This window comes from Eublepharis macularius, chromosome 4, assembly GCF_028583425.1.
Source record: "Eublepharis macularius isolate TG4126 chromosome 4, MPM_Emac_v1.0, whole genome shotgun sequence".
Taxonomy (NCBI): Eukaryota; Metazoa; Chordata; class Lepidosauria; order Squamata; family Eublepharidae; genus Eublepharis; species Eublepharis macularius.
Genome location: NC_072793.1, coordinates 109,682,859 through 109,702,663, shown reverse-complemented (window position 1 = coordinate 109,702,663; position 19,805 = coordinate 109,682,859). Strand labels below are relative to the sequence as shown.

Sequence of the window (19,805 nt, the reverse complement as noted above, 5' to 3'; positions counted from 1 at the left end):
AATGCTTATACCAGGAAAACCTTGTTGATCTAAGGTGCCTCTGGACTCAAATCTTGCTGTTCTACTGCAGACTAACACAGCTAACTATCTGAAATAATGCATTACTCCAGTGATTATCAATACTATAAAGTAGAATTAAGCTTAATCAGCTTTATTTATTTATTTGCTTCCTTTATACCCTGCCTTTCTCTGCAATAGGGATCTAAAGCAGTTTATATCCTCCTCCATCTGATCCTCTCAACAACCCAGTGAGGTAGGTTAGGCAGACTGCGTGTGACTGGCCCAAAGTCACCCAGTAAAAGCTTCCACAGCTGAGTGGGAATTTGAACCTGGGTCTCCCAGATCCTAGTCCAACACTCTAACCATTACTCTCCTTTAGTTTTCCTTTAGTTTCCAAGTACTAATGGTCAAATGGGATTTTTAAAAAGTTACATTAGAAATGTAGATTGCAGCAGATAAACAACATGGTCCACCTTTGAACTGATACAGAATGGCATAGAAAGACTGCACTGCAATATGTCTTTGTGACTTGATGGCCCATAAAAGGCATGCCATGCAACATTAATTTTTTCACATGAATTCTATACACTTTTCCTACAGTCAATCATATTGTTGCTGCTGATTAGATTTCTCATGCAACAACACAGATTAAAACAACTGAGGAACTTTAGTCTGATTCTTTTCAGGATGAACCAAAATTATGAATAAATTCATATGTATAAAAAGGTTTTATTGAAAAGTTTTGAGAAATATTACAAAGGTTAAACAATATTTACAGTATTACTCGCTGAAATATCCAGCACTTTCAAAATCCAACCAAGTGCGCAGCTACTCCAAAGAGCTTTGAGCACGCTACTGAAAACTGCATTGTTTGGGCACAGCATGTCAGTTCCACTGCAAAACCAAAACAATAAAACTGAATCAGCTATAGAATGTGCCTTCCTATTCTATCTACAGGCCACAGGCTAAGCTAAATAAGCCTTCTGCCAAATGCTACTGTATGCCACTGATTAGACAGACAGTAGAATGGTATTTAGTATGCACTTTCTAATCTAACAGTATTTACCACAGTAGAAATTGCTACATAAAGCAGAAATTAAGAAAAGGCAAAGGTAACTAGAAAAGGAGAGCTTAAAGGAAGATGCTGGTCATCTGGAGTCACTGGAAAGGCTGAACATAAAAAGAACTTACTAGGGATAAGATGCTGCAAGGAAATCTCATGAAAAAGTCACTTGCAGTTTTAAGCAAGTGCAATGAGAATGTTTCTTTCTCCACAATCAAAATGCTTTAAGTAGCTCCTCCCAAAGTCATCTACTGTTTTAGGATAGATTACAAACACAGAAATGCCGCAAGAACTATTACAGTCCTAGAAGCCTTTTAGCCTCTTCACTTTGAGCCATAAGAGCTTCACTGGCATACTTCTGAAGAAGTTCCATCTTCTTTCTTCGGACAAGAGCTTCCTCAATCTGCAAGTTAAGCACAGCCAGCCTTCAAACAGATTACCAAAATGCTGCAGAATGCAAATGATTTATGAAAAGTGGCCTAAGAAAAAGTGTTGATGCCATGGAAGGAATGATCCCTCAAAAGTCTGGCATGATGTCAAAGACTACCATTGCAGTCATCGAGTTTGGAAAGTCTATTATTTCTTGACTTGCTATTTTAAAAATGACTATAAACTCTATCACAACATTTCAGGAACAGATGCACAAATTCCATGAGATATTCCATTGTAAATCACTGCACTGATACTTACGAATCGCTGTAGGTTGTGGGCCACTTCACATATTATGCAGTGATATATGCTATTTGTGTAACAGATTGAGAGCTGTTCCTAAGCCATCTCTCTACTAGATACGTACATCTAGAAATAATATATGTTCCTTCCTTAAGGCTGATTTATACAACAGTTTTTGTACCCAAATTAAGAATTTAAATATTTAATCCCAGTAAAGGGATCAACTCATTCTCTAAATATCCATCACGATCACAAGAATCATCCATTAGAAAGTACATTAACAGGCAAATGCTGTTTATTACCTTTTGCACAGATCTGCATTCATATGTTGAAAACATGAAAATCCTGCTTCAGCGTCCATGTATCAATAGGATTTACAGTGCAAACTGGCTCTCTAGTGAAATGCAAGCTGTTTTCTGAACCACAGAACATATCCAAATTTTAAGGTAAACAATTTGCTTCAATTCTTTGCTTTACAATATGAACAAACTAAGAGGTGGGTTTATCTCCTGGCCCGGCAGGAGCAAGGCAGCTTTGCTGTCATCTTCTTCCCACAGCAGCCCCTGTGTCTTGCAAGCAGTGGCTCCTGAAGGCTAGGAAGGCCTCAGGAATATTGTGAGATGTGGCAAAGACAGCTGCAGTACCAATGGAGAATCATATTTTGGCAGAACACAGTAGCGTTTGGTCTCATTTATTATTCCTGAACCCCAATAATTCCTATATCAGTAATCCTACCTCCTGCGTCTTAAATTATGTTCCAAGAAAAACCTGAAATGATCTATGCATCTTATCAGTTCTCTTTGTTTCTTACCTCCTGTTGTGATGGCACTGGGACATGAGCAATAAACTTCTGCTGGCTATCCTCACCTTCCTTCTCCTTTCCACTTTCTTCATCAGACTGTAACACATTCAGACTACATTAATGTAGTTTATTGTTTGCTTCAGTTCACTGCTAGAAATTAACCTTACAAGAAAGTGACTGAGATCCGTGCGCAAAAAACAGAACTGAGTGTGTTCAACAGTGGTGGCATGGGTCATTTAAAACACAGTATCTGTTGCCAGAAAGGAGAAATGAACCTTCACACATACAATCCTGCCTGCACTACCCTTCTACTCACAACCATCTCTACACAACAGTTTGCCAGCAGGTCAGCTCCGATAGCAGAGTAAATGCTTCTCAGAGAAAGAAAAAAAAACCAGTGGAGATGAAGGGGTTTCAGAGGGGAAAGTGCAAGCAGTTGAAGGGTTTAAGTTCTGCCTACGTATGCTGCACTTTCAATATCACCTCAATTTATATGAATTCAGAATGACCCAATTTGAGTTGTACTGCTGCAGTGTCTAATTGGGCACTATATCAGAAAGAGATAAAAAAGAGAATAATCCTCTCTCTTCTGTTTCCTAATTTGGTGTACCGACAAGATTACTACAGAACACTGAAAGATGCTTAATGTTCTCAGGAGGCCTCATGACCTCCCAAATCTGTAGGCTACTGAGGATGGTGTGACTGTTAATTCATCCAACTGCAGGAAGATCAAAATGTAAAGTACTTTTTCTCCTTGTTCATTTAAATTTGGAAACTAATTCCTACTATTGACAGTCACATCTTCCCCACATATATGAAACAGATATTTTACAGAATTAAATATATCCACTGTGGACATGATCAAGATATTAAAATGTGCAGGGCTGTCCAAGCTAGTTAACAATTAAACCACTCTGCATGTAATTCTTTCATGTCCATGATACACTACTCCAAGTAAGGCATCAAGTCTGGAACCACAACAGTACCTCATCATCATTTACTGCATAGATGTTTTCTTCCTCCTCCTCTTCTTCCTTGTCACCTCTTGCAAGTCGTGCTTCTCTCTCTGTTCTCCATTTCTCCACTGCTTCTGCAATAACTGAGAACAGTGTACACAGTATTACATAAACATTGTACCAAAGACAATGAAGATGGGGGTGGGGGGCTCTGAACCTCAAAGAAAAGGACCAAAATGTATGTTTGCATTTCCATCTTATAAATTTAGGCTAAGTCTACATATCAGTGCTGTAAAAGACAAGTTTAGAAATCCTTTCCCAACCTGCCAGCCTTCACTTTTACTACATTATGGAAACAGGGCAATGCCAGGACTTGCCACAGACTCCAGAGAGTGTATATTGGCACAATTCACTGTTGTCTGTTTTTGCTGCTGCAAAAAGTTCATGCTATTTTTGCCTGGAAAGAAAAATTCCTATCCAAGCACATTTCAAAATCAAAATCCATTACTAGAAATGGAGAAAACTTGGGATATCACACACAGAAATCTAAATGTTTTAATACCTTGAATTTACGTCTGTTTCCATATACATCATCACCTGCTGTTCTTCATCCCTTCTATGCTAACAAGCTAACAATCCAAGCATCTAGAGGTAAATTCACTAGTTGTCAGTATGGCTATATGATGATCAAGTTAGGCTGTAATCCTATGCACATAAATTTAGAAATCAGATGCTGTTGGGACCAGTGGGGTTTGCTTCTAAGTAAGCATGCATACAGTCAGGCCATTCATATCTTTCTTTGATACAAGACCAAACTACATGTAATATTTGCCATGAGGATGTACAGCTACAAATTCTCCATGGCAACGCTATTTAGAATCACCACAGGTATCTGATTCTGGTCAGCAATGCAAATGGGAGGAGGAAGTCTGCCCCCCCCCCCCGAAATGGCACTGAGGAGGTTATTTGTCCTGTCAACAAGCTGCACATGTAATCAGTAGAGCTTTAGGTTAGGAAAACAGCGCAAGTAGGAGTCCCTCCCACTATGCTGCAGGTATAGCCATAAGGGGTTTTTTTGCAAAAGACTATTCTGGATTACATCCACCTCAATATATTTGTCAATTACATGAATGAAAGCATCCTAATCAAATGTAAAGATGCTACAGATTTTTTTGAGAGGGAGAATACAGTAGGTATATCTTTTTTCTGTAACTGGAAACAGATCAGATTAAAAGGTGAAATATCTAAAAAATATCTATTAAAAGGGCAAGATCTAAACAGTCCTGTGTGAAAGACAAAATCATCACTAAATGTATAATGATAACATAAAAATTTGCTAGATAGCAATATATCAAGGACAAATTTAGAATTTACATATGGCTAAAAATTAATCAATGGAACACTTAAGTACAAGGAACTGTTTCTAGCTTCCTGTTATTTCAAAGACTTCTATAGCATCAATCTACTTGGGCTGGCTTATGAATTCATCTAGTGCTTTGCATCCTGGGCACCTCAATTCAAGACTGAATGAGTTGCAAAGGCTTTACAACAAAGCATGGGGCACAATAATAAGCCTAGAAATTGCCTCAGTAGACGCTAAAAGAGCTGGATGTACTTAGCAAGAAAAAAAGAGGTGAATCCTAACTAGATATTCAGAAGAGTATAAGAATCTAATAGATTATAATCAAGTTCCGAATGAAAAACAGTTGGAAAACACATAGCAAGATTCTCTAGTTTTTTGGAGTTGGGGGGGGGGCATTTGTTTGTTAAATCAGTGCTTTAAGTACAACAGTCCATCTTGGGTCCCAGAAATGAATTGGAGCAAGTCCTTATTCATTCATACACATAATTGCTCCAAGCACTTTCAACCACGCTTTATCCATTCCACACCAGTACAGCAACAAATCATTCCTGTAACTCCAAATACAAGCCTAGAAGAATTTTCTGTTACAGGGCATAACATTACTCTTATTCATCATTCTTTTGTTTTTTCAAGTTCCTAAGATACTTTTACTACATTAGACAGCATATGCAAGAACACCACATAGGCCCTTTCCACAGAACTATTTGGCTGCTGGTTGCTGATGGATTTTTTTAACCTTTTCATACAAAGCTGCTTGTGTCACATTTGCAATGTGGGGTTGAGCCTCTTTTCACTAGTTCTCAAATATTCTGTGCGCTTCTGATTCGCTACTATTCACCATTTTATGGTACAGTATCACTGTATTAGTACATTGGCGCTATAGCCCTAAAGTTCGAACTGTAAAAAACAAAACACAACTGTGCAGCACTGCCAGAAAAAGCAACACTGTTTGAAATAGCCACAGCGATTCCTATATGGTTCATAAATGGATGCAAATGCTGTTCGAAAGGATTAAAATGGAAATGTGAAAGGGGCCATAATTAAAAACCAAAGACTATGGAGTTGGGGGAGCAAAAATACAGAGATACCTTTTGATGCCATACACTGCAAAAAAGCATATCCAGTGTCTCAGCTGCGTTCCATTGCAGTCAGCAAAAGATTTTCTCTCCCTTTGAATGTAACATTGTTTTTTTCTCTCTTTCCTACTTCTCTAGGCATGAGAAACTGGAAGATGGGTGATATTAAGATGGGATATCCCTTGGCATAAATTGCCATTCTCCTCATGCAGAGCTGACTGCCATATTTCAGGTTAGGAATTTACTCCAAGGTCATATTGCTAATGACCATGCAGCATGGGATGTGGCTTCTTCCCAGCATAACTTTCAGCTTGTTAAAATTAACTTTTCTTGTGTTATACTGCAGACTGAATTGTACAGGATGATTTTCAGTTCACTGATGCATGGGTGGTCTAGTGAAGCGGGTGAAGTGAGATAACCTGTGACAGAGAGGGGTGCAGAAATACAATTATTCCATTTTTCTATCTACAGCTGTTTCACTTTTGCTGTTAAGTCCTGTGGTTTCCCAAAGGAGTCCTGCGGTGGCAAGAACACTGCTCCAAGTGCAGACATTTTGGTCTGGTCATATCAAGGCTTTTATATACTTGAATGCCTCTGCCCTTGGGTATAGTAGTCTAATTTCCTGCTGGCTGCTGTAACGAAAACAATGGCAAGAAAATGCAAAGAATGACCAGTCAACTGAGTAATTAGTTGTGAGACGGGCACCAGGAGATTCCAAACAACAAGAAGACAGGGGGAGGCCATATGGACAGGTGCTTTTACCATCTTCCAAGAGTTTTTCATGCCATAGGAGACAAACCAAACTGACAGTGAACTGACTAATCATAAGATCTATACAGAGCACAGAAAGCTCACCAATTCTCACTCCAAACCTCAGCAACTGCATCATAACATTGACATTCCTTAAGGAATGAATGGTAATTTGATCAGAGCAGTATCTACCCCACTATCTAATTAAAGCATATTCATTTATGAAAGTCTTGGCCAATGCTACACCATACTGCTGAGCCAATTAGCTCAGTTCAAAGTACTGGAATGATGGCAGGAAGGGAACTCTGCAGGGAGGCCACAGTCACATCTATTTGTGCGTTGTTTTGTCATAATCAAGAGCAAGAGGTTAGTTATTTCCTTCCAGCCCATCTTATTTTCTCTAAATTCCTTCCTTTCCAAATACATGAATTCATTTCTCTGAACCCCTATGACCCCCAGCAACAGGACTGAAAATCTATTTACTGCAGGAACGGCTAAGCAGTTTCAAATAAATACCCCGATACATTTCAGAAGTATTTTCTGCATTAAGCATATACAGGAAACATATACTATTTGAGTGCTGTATAAAAAAGTAGTAGCCTGCATGCTTACAGTAGAGAACCTCCACTACAGATTAACTTGCATTTTAATAAATGGCTGTTAAACCATGAAAACTCGGCAAACCATACTTTGCATTAACTCTGAATTGCAAAGCACAGTTTGAACATGGTGCGCAGTTCTGGCTTTCTTGGTTCTCACAGTTTGTTGTAAGCTGCCTTGGGTCTTATTTGGTCGGGAGAAATAAATAAATGTAATGGCAAACTATGGTTTGTTGAGAAACATGAAAGGGGGAAAATATAAGTAAGAAATAGGAGAAGGGGAAGGGAGCATACATGTACTCAGGTCTCTAAATTATTGTGCAGAGGACTAGGAACAATGGTTGTTGTGGGTTTTCCGGGCTGTATTGCCGTGGACTTGGCATGGTAGTTCCTGACGTTCCGCCAGCAGCTGTGGCTGGCATCTTCAGAGGTGTAGCACCAAAAGAATGGTGCTACACCTCTTTTCTTTTGGTGCTACACCTCTGAAGATGCCAGCCACAGCTGCTGGCGAAACGTCAGGAACTACCATGCCAAGACCACAGCAATACAGCCCAGAAACCCACAACAACCATCGTTTACTGGCCGTGAAAGCCTTCAACAATATACTAGGAACAATGTTTAAACCAATACTATATGTAGTGTAGCAATTAAAGAATCAGATCGAGATCAGAGACACTTAAGGTTTGAATGCCCACACTGCTATGGAAGCTTGCTGGGTGACTTAGGGCCAGTCAAGTACACTCAGCCTAACCTACCTCACAGGGTTGTTCAGAGGATAAAGTGGAGAAGAATATCATAAGTCACTTTTGGGTCCTCAGTGGAACTCCAAAGGAAATAAAAAGAATAAATAAATTTACAGAGCCATGGCTCTTGACCAATAAAACACAATTCTTACATCAAAAGAGAGCCAGTTTGGTGTAGTGGTTAAGAGTGGCAGGACTCTAATCTGGAGAACTGGATTTGTTTCCCCACTCCTCCACTTGAAGCCAGCTGGGTGACCTTGGGTCAGTTACAGCTCTCTCAGAGCTCTCTCAGCCCCACCTACCTCAAAGGGTGATTGTTGCGGGGATGATAACAACATACTTTGTAAACCACTCTGAGTGGGTGTTAAGTTGTCCTGAAGGACGTTATATAAATCGAATGTTGTTGTTAAAAGGCTGTCAAAAGCTCTTTGCCCAGTAAGGACTGATGGCATGAACAACTGCCTTAGCATTGCCATCCACTGTTAATGCCTTCATCTTTCATCTTGTATTTCTAGCTGGTGTGCAAACAATCACATACAAAGCTTCAGTTAGGAACTCTATTAAATTCTTTTTCTGATCAGTTAGAAGCCTGTCTCCAGTCAGTTGATGTAGTTCAAATACAAGCCACACTCCTAGAGCATTTAATAATGCACAGTGTAAGTCAAAATACAAGGACCACTACTTGCCCTCTGTTACCAACACAATAACAGAAGGGTTACATATTGAAGAAACTGAAACAAAAGCCATTTGAAAAGGGCCGACACCTCTCACTACAGGAAATTATACACTGAAGTCCTGCAAAGGGAATTAAGTGGAAGTACAACCTTGCTTTGCTTATACATACCTTGTCTTTCATGTTCCTGTTCCAGTGGTTCCAAAACACCATCATCCTCATCTCTGTAGCCATAGTATTCTGCATCAATAGCCTTCATGAGTTCAGCTCGTGTCTTCCTTGGAGGAGGAAGGGCTGAGGGGAACAAGTGGAAAGTTCATTCTCAAACATTAAAAAAATGTGAATGAGAGACCCAATGGTTACTTACACCTGTATTTAAACCACTGCGCAAGGTACCCACAGATCACACACAAAATGCAAATCTCAATTTCTCTTCCAGGATCTTGGCTCAGACAACCAACTACTTCCATTCTTTTGTGGCAGTTGTTGGACACCAGCTTTTTCCCTACCACGGCTACAAAAGTTCCAAAATGTAAGTAAGCATTCAAAATGTAAGCATTTAAGTCAGCAATTTATAGTGGATGTAGGATAACATATATTTTTGTTATAGTTGTAAATTTAATGGGTGTATATGTATTCAAAATAATAATAAATACATAAAATGTGAACATTCACATTGTGTATTCGACTGTGTAAATACAAATCCTGCAGCACCACTTAACAGTATGCTATGTCATTTAATTTGATTTCATTACACATACAGGAAAGATAACATTACTTTTGGCAAGTGCAGCCTTCCAACCTGCATGGCTATTACACCAAGTGGGTCCTGCAACTCTGGAAATAAATTTTCCTGAGGTCAGAAATGCCTGCTAGGGAAGGGCAAAAGTGGGAGGATCAGCAACCATCCAGCACTTTCTACTGGTGAATCTAAGGATCCAACTATCTGGTGTTGTGAAGTAAGATACTTGAACATCCTACAGTTCTCATTTCTTACCCAACATGGCATATTTTCCGTGAGGCTCTCCCAGCCTCCAGCATCAGCTTTTGGAGGGTTACCAGTGGCAACCAAGTAAAGGGGTAGGCAGGGAAAAGTCTGCCTCCATGAGTGGACAGTTTGTAGGATCCAACACTTTTATTTTTTTGTTGGTGGAACATTCACGTATTTTTCCCTAACAGCTTGGGATCTCTGTGGCCCCAATATAACAAATTAAGATGCAGATTGTTGTTTCCCTCATGTAAGGGATAGTTCTGAAAAGAACAGAGGCTATGAGAGTATGTCCTTAAATAAATAGGTTTCTGTTCAACTAAGCAGTTTTAAAAGTAAGGCATAAAAGTTGAGCAAGACACCAGTTGAGTAAATAGGAGTTTGAAATTCCACTTCTGTATTAACAGAATAGGCAATAGAAAAATAACTCTTATAGTACCCCACCTGAAATTTCTACAACTTTAGACTAGTACATTGTTATATTCACAGTATTCATCTACAAAGACCCACATACACAACAAAATACACTTACGTTCTTTTTCAAAAAGCTCCCTGACACCAGGTAGATCTTTAGCAGCTCCAAAATATTTGTAGCCCCTGTTTCCTGGAACTTCTTTCCCTTCATGATCAAGCATTTTGGGTCCAATTCTCTTTAATGAAAAAAATCCATGGTTATTAACACTGTCCCGTAGTGTAGAACCTAACTTTATAGGCAAAATTCCACAATTCAGATTTAAACCATTAGTTTGGTTAACATTTTCCCAAGTTATCTGGGCAACAATTCATGTAAACTTTTTGGCATATGGAGACTCTCACATAACTGCATGTAATAACCCGGGCTAGAATTAAAGACTGCTAAATATGTATTGCTTGCACATATCTCTAAGGAAACCCAATTCATGTTTTATACTTACTGCATAATCGGGTCCTCCTAGTTCCTTTATTCGGACCTCCCAGTGCCCCTTTTCTCTTAGAAGTTTGTTGATTTCATCATTCAAGTCACGAATTCTGAATTCACCCAAACCAGCTATTTTGAAAGAAAAAAAGTACAGTTGTTTCAATCACTGATGAATTAATACCACTACAAGGAGACTCTCTCTCTGTTCTGACCTTCTGCAAGAACTGTAGGATACTGATAAATAAGAATAGTGTGATATGAATTGTTATAGCATGACTGTCTCACCTCTTCTCAACAGCCTTAATGGAACTCAACAAAAAACTGAATATACCAAACCTACTATGAGCCAAACTCAAGACTGAAGGGTGGCATCAATAAGACTTGTCCAATAAATAATAGATAGACTTGGCAAGTACTGGATTTGCAATATTCTGTATCATATCTTAACAAGAGCAGCAGCACCTTTATCAGGTCACCATCACGAAGCTATGCCTCCACTGTGTCAGCCTTTCAAGATTAGAAGCCAAAAAAGGTACAGACTTAAGCAACAATAATGAAGAGCAGTTTCTGCAGAGGCATGAGAATATTAAACAAGATGCCCTTTATCAAGAACTTACCATTTTGGATTTGTGCCACTTTCTTGGAAATTTCACCAATAATCTTTAAAAAAAAATTATGCAGCAATTAGGCGTTTTATTTCCTAAGACAAATTAGAAACAAACTACTATCTTCAAAAATGTTATGTGACACATTTAAAAACAAGTTAGCTTTCTGAAAAAAAATCTGCATATCCAGCCTAAAGTCTATAGCATATTTATTTGTTGAAGTCTATAGCTTATTTATTGCTTTTAAGTGAGCAAAGATCGATTGGGTTGACTGTGGTATTATCAGTTGAAGCAGGATGATATAGTTCATACGATGAGATTTTTCTGGGAGGGAAGTCTAGAAATGTCTAGAAACTGTGTTTTTTATACTTCTAGTTTTTAAACTGCTAAATTTGATCCACTAGGAGAGAAGTGGCTCCAAAAATTACAATAAATCTTCTGAATGCCCTCCATAATTAATGAGAAAGTGCAGCACTGACAGTAAGACTGCTACTCAGACCATGCCACACCGTCACAGGCAGCAAATACCTGACGTCTCCATTTCTCAGCTTTAGGCAATTCGTTACATTCTGATGCAAGAAAAGGCCTCCGTTCCTGTTTGGAAAAAAATTAATATATCACTTTTTCTCAAAGTTTTTGTACTGCTCAACATGTACACATAGAAAACAGCAGTCAATTATACTTTCCTAGTCTACATAACAGAGGACTGTTCAGGGACCATCCCCATTAACGATCCAGTTTCTTCTGCAGCATGTGAATCTCTAGACCCTTTAATATTCCATCTACATACCAAATACAAAATCAGGGTACATAGTCTAATATTCCCTGCAGTTATCTTGAAACTAGTTGATTTTCTTTCCTTGGAAATGAAAGTTTACACCTAAACATCTCTCAAAGGTACCGTAAAACTATGTTTGGTCTCTTCTAATGAGTATAAGCTATAGAGCAGATCTTGTAATAAACAAGTATTTGGACTTCTGGCCACAGCTCCCTCCATAGAGGACTCATGTCACCTTCTTCCTGGGGCTCACAGCTAATGTCTTTCTTGCGATCCATACATCCTCACAGTGTACTGTCCTACTGTACTGGAGCCCCAAGTCTAGTAGACAAGCTGTTACCAGTTTAATGGGGGGAAAAAACTAGTCCTGTATTTTCACTGGGCACCGGACCGTAATGTTCTCTATTAGTTGTCATTAACAGATTGATAATACACAAATTTAAAGCAAATATATAAAAGCTTTATTGTTTGTATTGTCTTTATTGTTTAACAAACCAGAGAAAACTCCGATTTGTAATGAAACATCACATGGCCAGCTAATGGTACAAAATGGTGTCATGTGCAAAACTCAAGTTTGTAATTGCAGTTCTTTGGCAACACCAACCTCAAAGAGATGAAAGGTTAGAGAATCTCTTCTAGCTAGAAGCAGAATCATATGATTGAATCTAATAGATGCCTATCTAGTTGGTCTCTGAGGTGCAACTGGACTAAAATCTTGCTCTTCTACTGCAGACCAACACAGCTCTCCACCTGAATCTCTCTTCAATGTTATGCCTATATATTCAGGAGTATTTGCATACTACTAAAACATGCTATTCTTTTTTTTAATGTGAAGCATGCTATTCTTAAGCTCTAAGAACTATTTGAAAGCACTCCTTGCAATTTTCCTCCTCAGAAGCTTCTAGTGTAGAAGACTCTCACCTTTATTAGTCCCATATATAACCAACAACATATGGTCAACAATTTTTGTCCTACAGCCATGGAAGCAACACACAGTCACTTGTCTTCCTTGGTTGGAGGCACATGACAGAAACAAAGCTTGCAATGTAAGGCAAATAATTATATAACTCTCAAACTTAACAGCTTAATTGCTCAGATCTAAAAACAAAAATCTAAAATCAATTTACCAATGTGATTTTCATAAGTCTCAGCCTGTTTGATTAATGCCTTGCTTGTTATGCAAGACTGCTGCCATTCAACTTCTTTCCAGTTCATATTCAGTATATGAAACAAAACACACAGTGCAACATGTAACTCCACAGATAATATGCATACACACACCCTTTATATTATTATTACAGGTTGGCAAGTTTTATTGCAAGAACAGCAGGTGAGGCATTTCAACTCCAAAGAACAGGCAGAATCCAGCAATCCATCTGCAGATGCATGTGGTCCTTTGTTGCATTCCCTTCCAACTATGCCTCCTGATGCTGAGGAAGTTCATTCCTGAGTTTGCAGAATCCACCAGGATACTGTACTGAAGAGAGAACCGGGGGGCAAATTGTGCCTTCCTCCTCATCTATCAGCAGAATTGTACTTGCAGAAGTGAAAGAAAGGGAGGTTTGCACTTTCAGTGCAGCCTCCTGACCAGCAGGTCTATTAGTCTACATGGACTCCACAACCCCTGCAATCAACTTTCCCAGGGTCAGAAGGGGCTGCTGGGCAGTGAGGAATGCAGCAAAGATCTATGCTCCTTACACAAAAGGCTGCTGACTCTAACCCAGTGCATTTAAGTACATTTTTACTTTCCAGCTTACCTTAACTTTTCCTTCTTCTAGCTGAGCTTGGCGAAATCTTGCCAAGGCTGTCCTAAAAGGAAGAAAGATAAGTTCAACATCCATCCATCTATCATGGGAATTTCAGCACTGAGTAAAGTTCTACAGCTAGAATAGTGAAATTTCTTAAGTGTCATACGACTATGACATTTTTTGTAGCTTACCACTGGATGCACCAAATTTACCCTTTGAAGACAAGATCAAATTTGTGTAATTCAGGCAATTAGCCTGCACGTCTCTCAATGAAAGACTGGCACACACTCTACCATTCCACTTAGCATTCCTATGGCATCTTGCCACTCCACTGAACAAACTTTGAAGCGTGCTTTCAACATAAGGGGCTCTTCCTTCAAAGGAAAGACTGCTGAAGTTGGAGGAAGTTACCTTAGCCTGGACAAAGATCCTCCAGGCAGCCTAATATAGAATACACACCCCTATGTACAAAATGTACAGTCAGAGAAGGACAAGATTAATATATGAAAGCTATAAAAGCACAACTTAATTTATAAGCATATTAAACATATTAAAAATATGTTCAATCCTGTCAGTGACAGCCACTTCGGATTCAATGTACTTACATAGCTTTTTCTGCATTTCGAGCCTAAACAAAGAGAGGGAAAAAATGAAATCTTCTTTTTTTTTTTTAAGAAGAACTAATATGAGCAAAAATAAGTTTGGAGAACATTATGCAACACAGTAATGGTGATCAATCATTTCCCAACAACCCAGTATTATGCTTTCTATAGACACATGGGTATACATGGGTCAAAAGTGCATACATAACTCTGAATGAAAAATTTAAATGTTTAAAAATTTAAAAGCAATGAGCTCCAAATATATACATAGGGAGATCAGATTTTATAGCACTATAGCATCATACACAAGAAAGATAATTCTTATATAGCAACCAAGCGGATTTCCCCCTCTCCGTTTGATATTCTGTTTCAAGTAAGATTTTAAAGTTGCTAATTTTTTTCCTTTCCGGCCAACTTTCCATAAAATCAATTTCTCATTTAAAATCTCAAATTTAATATATATTTTTGGAGCAGATAATGCCTTTCTTGGAAGGCTGTATCAGAGCCAGTGTCTGTACAAGTTAATAAACTGTCCATTATTCCAGAAATCCACTGATTTTGAGATACTTGCTCTAAAAGTATTCCATTCTAACGTGTATTATAAAAGGGTTGTGAAATAAATTTGTTCCCAGTGACATGACCTGAGGGCATGGCTACCTGAAAATTCCCGGCAGGGGAGAGGCAACACAGTTTTAATTACCTCTGGATAAAGAGAGACCGTGAGTTAATCAACATGGTAAAATGGGCTAAAAATTTTGGGTATGATATAATAATGGACCATTGGGAAAATGTGTGGGTAAAGGGGCTTAAATTTACATTGTGTTAAAGAAAATTTTTATTAAATGATGTTATCGGTGGTATATGTCTCCTGATAATTAGCCAAAATGAGCAAAGGTATGTCAAATAAGTGTTGGTAATGTGAGAAACAAGAAGGAACATTTTATCATCTCTGATGGACTTGCCATAAAGCTAAAAAAATTTGGACCCAGATTCATATGGTAATACAAAAAATACTAAAGACCACTGTACAGTTTAAACCAGAAGCCTTTTTGTTGGGACTAACGAATAAACAGTTGGAAAATCGGCATGGGATTTTATTTCTATATGATTACAGCAGCTAGGCTTTTGTATACACAGAAATGGAAAAATATGGAATTGCCTTCAACTGAGGACCGGATTATGAAAATGACAGAGCTAGCAGAAAGAACAAAACTTACAGCTTTGATCAGAGACAAAATATTGTTTATCTTTTTGGCTAACTGGAAGCCCTTTATTGACTTTCTGCACAAAATGAGGAATAGTGACTGGATGATTTGTGGTTTCGATCATTAAGACGATAATGGGGGAATATAAAACAAATAGAAGGCAGGCAGTAGTGGGAAAGAAAATGTTGCAGAGATTGTAACTTTGTTAAAATAAGAGAAGTGTTGTAGAGAAGAATAGAAATGAAATATGTATTATTATTCTTTTTCTTTTCTAAGTTATTTTCTTTTTCTCTTGTCGCTTGCTTGTAAGCTTTACTATTTTTTCTACTTTTTCTTTATTCTTGTTTTCTGCCCTTTCTATGGGCTGTTATTTCTATTAATAAAAAGTAACTTTGAAAAAAAATTGTTCCCAACATTCTTGATTTGAAAAAAAAACCAAACACCCCAGAACTTTTATATACAGTATCCACAGTACCTTTTTTTTTAAAAAAAGTGCCAGTACAGCACTCCACATAAGGTTACACTGATTTGTTGCACTGATTGCCATCAATTCCCCTTCAGGACTAAGGTGCCATTGAGCACAAAACAAAGCCCCGAGTATATAACGCGTTTAGAAGCAAAGCAGATCGTGTCTTCTGTGCCTCTAAAAATAACAAGGCAGGAAGAAACTCAGCAGGTATTTTTCCTGCTAGGGAAAGCTGAACCTGCTGACTTTCTCTCAGTCGAGTAGAATTTTAAAGGCACATGAATTAGACCTGGGAAGAAAAGTTGCAAGTCGGTATCCTAAGATAAGAGGCGGGAAACCGAGACTGAGCGAGCGCGGCTTCGCCGACAACCACTCAGTCTGCCAGCCACAAGGCAGAAGCGCAGATCGAGATGCACGTGGCTCCCTCCCTCCAGCGCATGCGCGCCCGGATGTTCACGGCGGGTGAGGGGATCTTAAAGAGACGGACGGACTGATGCGCTAGGGTATGCTCGAACCACCAAGGATTGCGCGAGGCTTATTCTTCGATTTACTTACCATAGCGACGGCCTCCGCGAAACGCGCCGCTCCTCCAAATGCAGCTGCCCACCTGAAAGCGCTTCCGTGAAAGCAACGGCACGCCAATCAAAGGACGCATGCGGGGAAGTTGCCCTGGAAGAGAAAGGCTGGAAGTCATGGCCCTAATGCTTCTCCAGGAAGTTCCGGTTCTCAATGGCAAGCGAGAGACACCTCCATGTGCGGGGCGAAAAAACATTATCGAAATGTGGGCGCTTTTCTCCCAAAGCTGATTCAAATACATACAAGAGAGAAACGCCAGAGGACGCTATTACAAAGAAGTCTCTTTCCCCCCTCGGTGTTTGTTAAACAGCCTTGTAAAGACTCCTAACCCGTGGCTGTATCCGGAAAAGTTACTATTTATTATGTGGCTGTGCATATTTATTAAAAACACTCTCCACCCCACTTTATCCCTTTTGACTCTGTACGGAAATTCGTTCTCCAGGGAGAGTGATACTCCCTGGACCTCGTGAATATGAAGCCGAGCTTGGGCCTCTAGCGCAGTTGCTTTGATGGGTGCTGCGCAACCGTTTCTCCCGTTTACGGAAAACGAGGCGAGGCTGGCCAGCCAGGAGAGGAATGAGTTTGGTTTGCTGGCATGTACAACTAAATAGTTGCAATGGTATGTTCCGAACCAGTAGCTGGCGCCCAAGTTACTGGTTCAACAGAGCCTCTGCTCCAACCTCGCGAGGATTGTTTTGACAATGGCAACTTAAAAAAATTAGCATGGTCTGTTTTTTACTTAATTTGTACCCTGCCTTTCTTCTCCGTGAGGACCCGAAGCACATCATTTTATCCCCACAACCGTGTGAAGTCCGTTAGGCAGTGTGACTGGCCATTGGTCACCCAGAGAGCTTTCATGGCGGGGGATGGTTGGAGGAAACAGAACTAAACCATAAGTGATGCCAGACACCTGTTTTTTAACGCGCCAGGACGCAATTTTACCTGGGAACCGTAGTTGAAAACAGCCTTATGTCCCTAGTCGGGAGGCAGGGGGAAAGAAGAGCTTTTCAAAGACGATTTTCAAAGAGAGCCCCTCCAGATCATTGGGGGAAAGGAACTTTGCAATTGTTTTCTTGCGATCTCAAGGAAGAGATGAACTAGCAGCTCTTCCCCTCCCCACACTAAGGACAGGGCCCTGTATTCCTCTCCCCCTTTAGAGCATTCCCGATGCCTCAAATTCAAGTCTCTCTCATCTTAACCTACTTCACTGGGATATCACATTGAATTCCTTGGAGAAAGTATAATATAGTGAAATAAATCTGGCATTCACAATTGCACAATATAACATGCTGCATTGCTTTGGCGCATTTCCACATGCAGGCACAACCATGCCCACCTAACTTTCAACTTTAGCAGGATCCTAAGGGTGTTGTTTACTCTCAATCATTAAGCCTAGACCAAGTAAGGCTACAGAAAGAGCTGGCCATTTCAAAGCTAAACTATTAGACACAGCCCTCATTGCATTGTTTTTTTACCTTTGTGTATTTTGGCATGTCCTGTGTTAAGCAGTTTTTAATTCGTATTATTTTCCAAATCTTTAATCTCAGACCTATTGTTGATTGGAGGTCTCTGTTGTTTGTTTGAATTAATTTTTATATTTTGTAAACCATCTTGAGTCTCTGAGACTGTAAAATAATAGCTGGATCAGGTGCTGACAAAAACCACCCGTTTTCCATGTAATTGAGTATTTTTATAACATGATCTTAGGCATGTTTAGCCTGATTCTGAGTTTAAAAAGTGCTCAGTTGATGAGACAAATGCTTAAATATTTTTAAAGTATTTTATTAGAACAATGACACTACAATGTCCATAGGTCTGATAACTGCAAACACGCATCAGTTATTTTGAAAGAAGACAACTTGCTAGGATTCATTGTAATATTTAAATGTGTAAAGGTAAGGTTTCTACATATGAGAACATTTACCAAGAAGTCCTTTGGCTTTTATCCTGGAACACCAGGGTAGACCATTTACAATTTTTTAAAAATAATATTATTTAAACTAACAGGGAACCCACAAGGATATGCTGGAGTTAATTCATGTGTCCCCTGTAGCTCCTTCTCCACACTATTTCCTCTTCCCTTTCTGTGCATCTCCCATCCCCACTCACCAACCAACCATTCTTTTATCTGACCCCAACCCAATCTTCAGTTTTATTATTCCTTTAACTTCATTTATATGTCACTTGTCTCCCCAGTGGAGACCCAACCAGCTAAAAACCATTCTCCATTTTTTCCTCACAATAACCCTGTGAGGTAGATTAGGTTGAGAGCAACTGGCTCTCAATAAGCTTCCATGGTAGAGTATGTATTTGAACCAGATTTTCCCAGATCTTAGTCTGACACTATAACCACAACACAGGCTCTTAGCTTTCCCTCCTTCCCTCTCTCTGGCTGTCTCTTTCTGGTAAAAATCTAGCCAAATTGCAAAAGCCATGCAGTAGCAAGTCACTCAGGTGAACAGTGTGGAAACCCCTGCCAGGCCCAGACAGGTCATACGAATTGTGTGGAGGCTGCTGCTGGGCACAGGCATGTTGTATGGCATCAGACTGTAGCCACCGCTGCACCTGACTACAAATTACGTGGTAGCAAGTTGCCCAGTTGATTGCTGCTGGGCCTGCCCCCATGAGTCCTCTCTCCTGGGCGGGAATGAGCAGGAATGAATGGGGAGGCCAAAATAATTCCAGAAAGTACCCCTCCCTTTCCCTTTTAATGACAAGGTTTGAAGGCTGGCAATATTGGGGTTGCTTAGCAACCCTCACAACAGCCACGAAGATTTCAGAGGGCATCCATTTCTTAAAGGTACAGAAACTATTATTTTGGGACTTTTTTTCAGAAAGATTTAAAGGTTTTCCTGCAAACTCATCAGATTTGTAAAAAGAACTGCTGCCTAGCTCCAATTGCTGGATTAAATTATTCAAAGATGGGGCCATATTACGCATATTGGTAACATAGAATTAGATGTATGAAGTAAGATCAAGTTATAAGCTTGGGTTGCCAATTGCTTGGAGAAAAAATGTTCTGGATGTTCTTGAACAGGTGTTATTTTGCCTCTATGCCATGAAAAGCTTCAGCACCCATTTCCATACAGTAAGGCTCTTAAAAGGTAAAGGTAGTCCCATGTGCAAGCACTGAGTCATTACTGACCCATGGGGGGGAACGTCACATCATGACATTTTCTTGGCAGACTTTTTACAGGGTGGTTTGCCATTGCCTTCACCAGTCATCTACACTTTACCCCCAG

General features: G+C 39.5%; 1 protein-coding gene across 2 annotated transcripts; it reads right to left on the bottom strand.

Moving 5' to 3' along the window:
* Positions 1–728: 728 nt before the first annotated feature.
* Positions 729–16,649, bottom strand: ISY1 (ISY1 splicing factor homolog). 2 transcript variants are annotated; one of them, XM_054977269.1, is made up of 11 exons: positions 16,543–16,649; positions 14,320–14,342; positions 13,724–13,775; positions 11,717–11,782; positions 11,201–11,243; positions 10,600–10,712; positions 10,218–10,335; positions 8,869–8,991; positions 3,524–3,636; positions 2,547–2,633; positions 729–1,466 (listed from the first exon to the last, which is right to left on the bottom strand). In XM_054977269.1, the coding sequence occupies exons 1-11, from the start codon at positions 16,543–16,545 to the stop codon at positions 1,359–1,361; spliced, it is 849 nt and encodes a 282-aa protein (XP_054833244.1). In that variant the 5' UTR covers positions 16,546–16,649; the 3' UTR covers positions 729–1,358. The 2 variants fall into 2 exon arrangements, with proteins under 2 accessions (XP_054833244.1, XP_054833245.1); XM_054977270.1 differs by lacking the exons at positions 14,320–14,342; positions 16,543–16,649 and adding an exon at positions 13,094–13,168.
* Between the last annotated feature and the right edge of the window lie 3,156 nt (positions 16,650–19,805).